This window comes from Trypanosoma equiperdum (assembly GCF_001457755.1).
Source record: "Trypanosoma equiperdum strain OVI genome assembly, contig: ctg_1649, whole genome shotgun sequence".
Classification (NCBI taxonomy): domain Eukaryota; phylum Euglenozoa; class Kinetoplastea; order Trypanosomatida; family Trypanosomatidae; genus Trypanosoma; species Trypanosoma equiperdum.
The window spans coordinates 1131-1619 of record NW_027123670.1 but is presented as its reverse complement, the minus strand read 5'-3'; the positions used below and the strand labels follow the sequence as shown (position 1 = coordinate 1619).

The following is a 489-nucleotide window of genomic DNA, read 5'->3' as shown; positions in this document are numbered from 1 at the left end:
CCCAATGCAGCCAACACTATGCAAAGTGGGAGGACCTGTGGATACAAATCCACGCAACAGAAGAAAGTAAAAAATAATACCTTTTACCAAAAAAGCAAGCTAATGTCACCAGAAGGCAGGGCAGCAGCGGTTTCTGTTCAAGCACTACTTGTGGAAGCGGAAGAAATCAGGACGACATACAATTCATACAGACAAACAGCACTAGACCACCAGGAAGGAACACCCCAACAGCTTATCCACGAAGCGATATTTGGAACGGCAATGCCGGGGGATCTAACAAAAACTGGCTGTGCCGTAGCACTAACATCCACAAGAAAAACAGACTGCGAAGGAAGCCCAGGAAAGCAAGCGGTGTGCGGGACCCTCGTGTGCCTCTGTGCACAGGAAACGGCACAGGACAAAGAACTTTGTGGCGCGGCAGCCTCGCCAGGCACGCCAACTGGCTGGAACAACGCGCAAAAACCAACGATGTGGAACGCAGTACTCAGT

At 50.5% G+C, this 489-nt stretch overlaps 1 pseudogene across 1 annotated transcript in view; it reads left to right on the top strand.

Annotated features, from left to right (window-relative positions):
- Positions 1 to 489, top strand: part of TEOVI_000790500:pseudogene — a 1425-nt pseudogene that overhangs the window by 298 nt on the left and 638 nt on the right. Inside the window, 2 exon segments of the mRNA in view lie at positions 1 to 92; positions 94 to 489. The exon segment at positions 1 to 92 is cut by the window's left edge and continues 298 nt beyond it. Coding sequence covers positions 1 to 92; positions 94 to 489 — 488 coding nt within the window.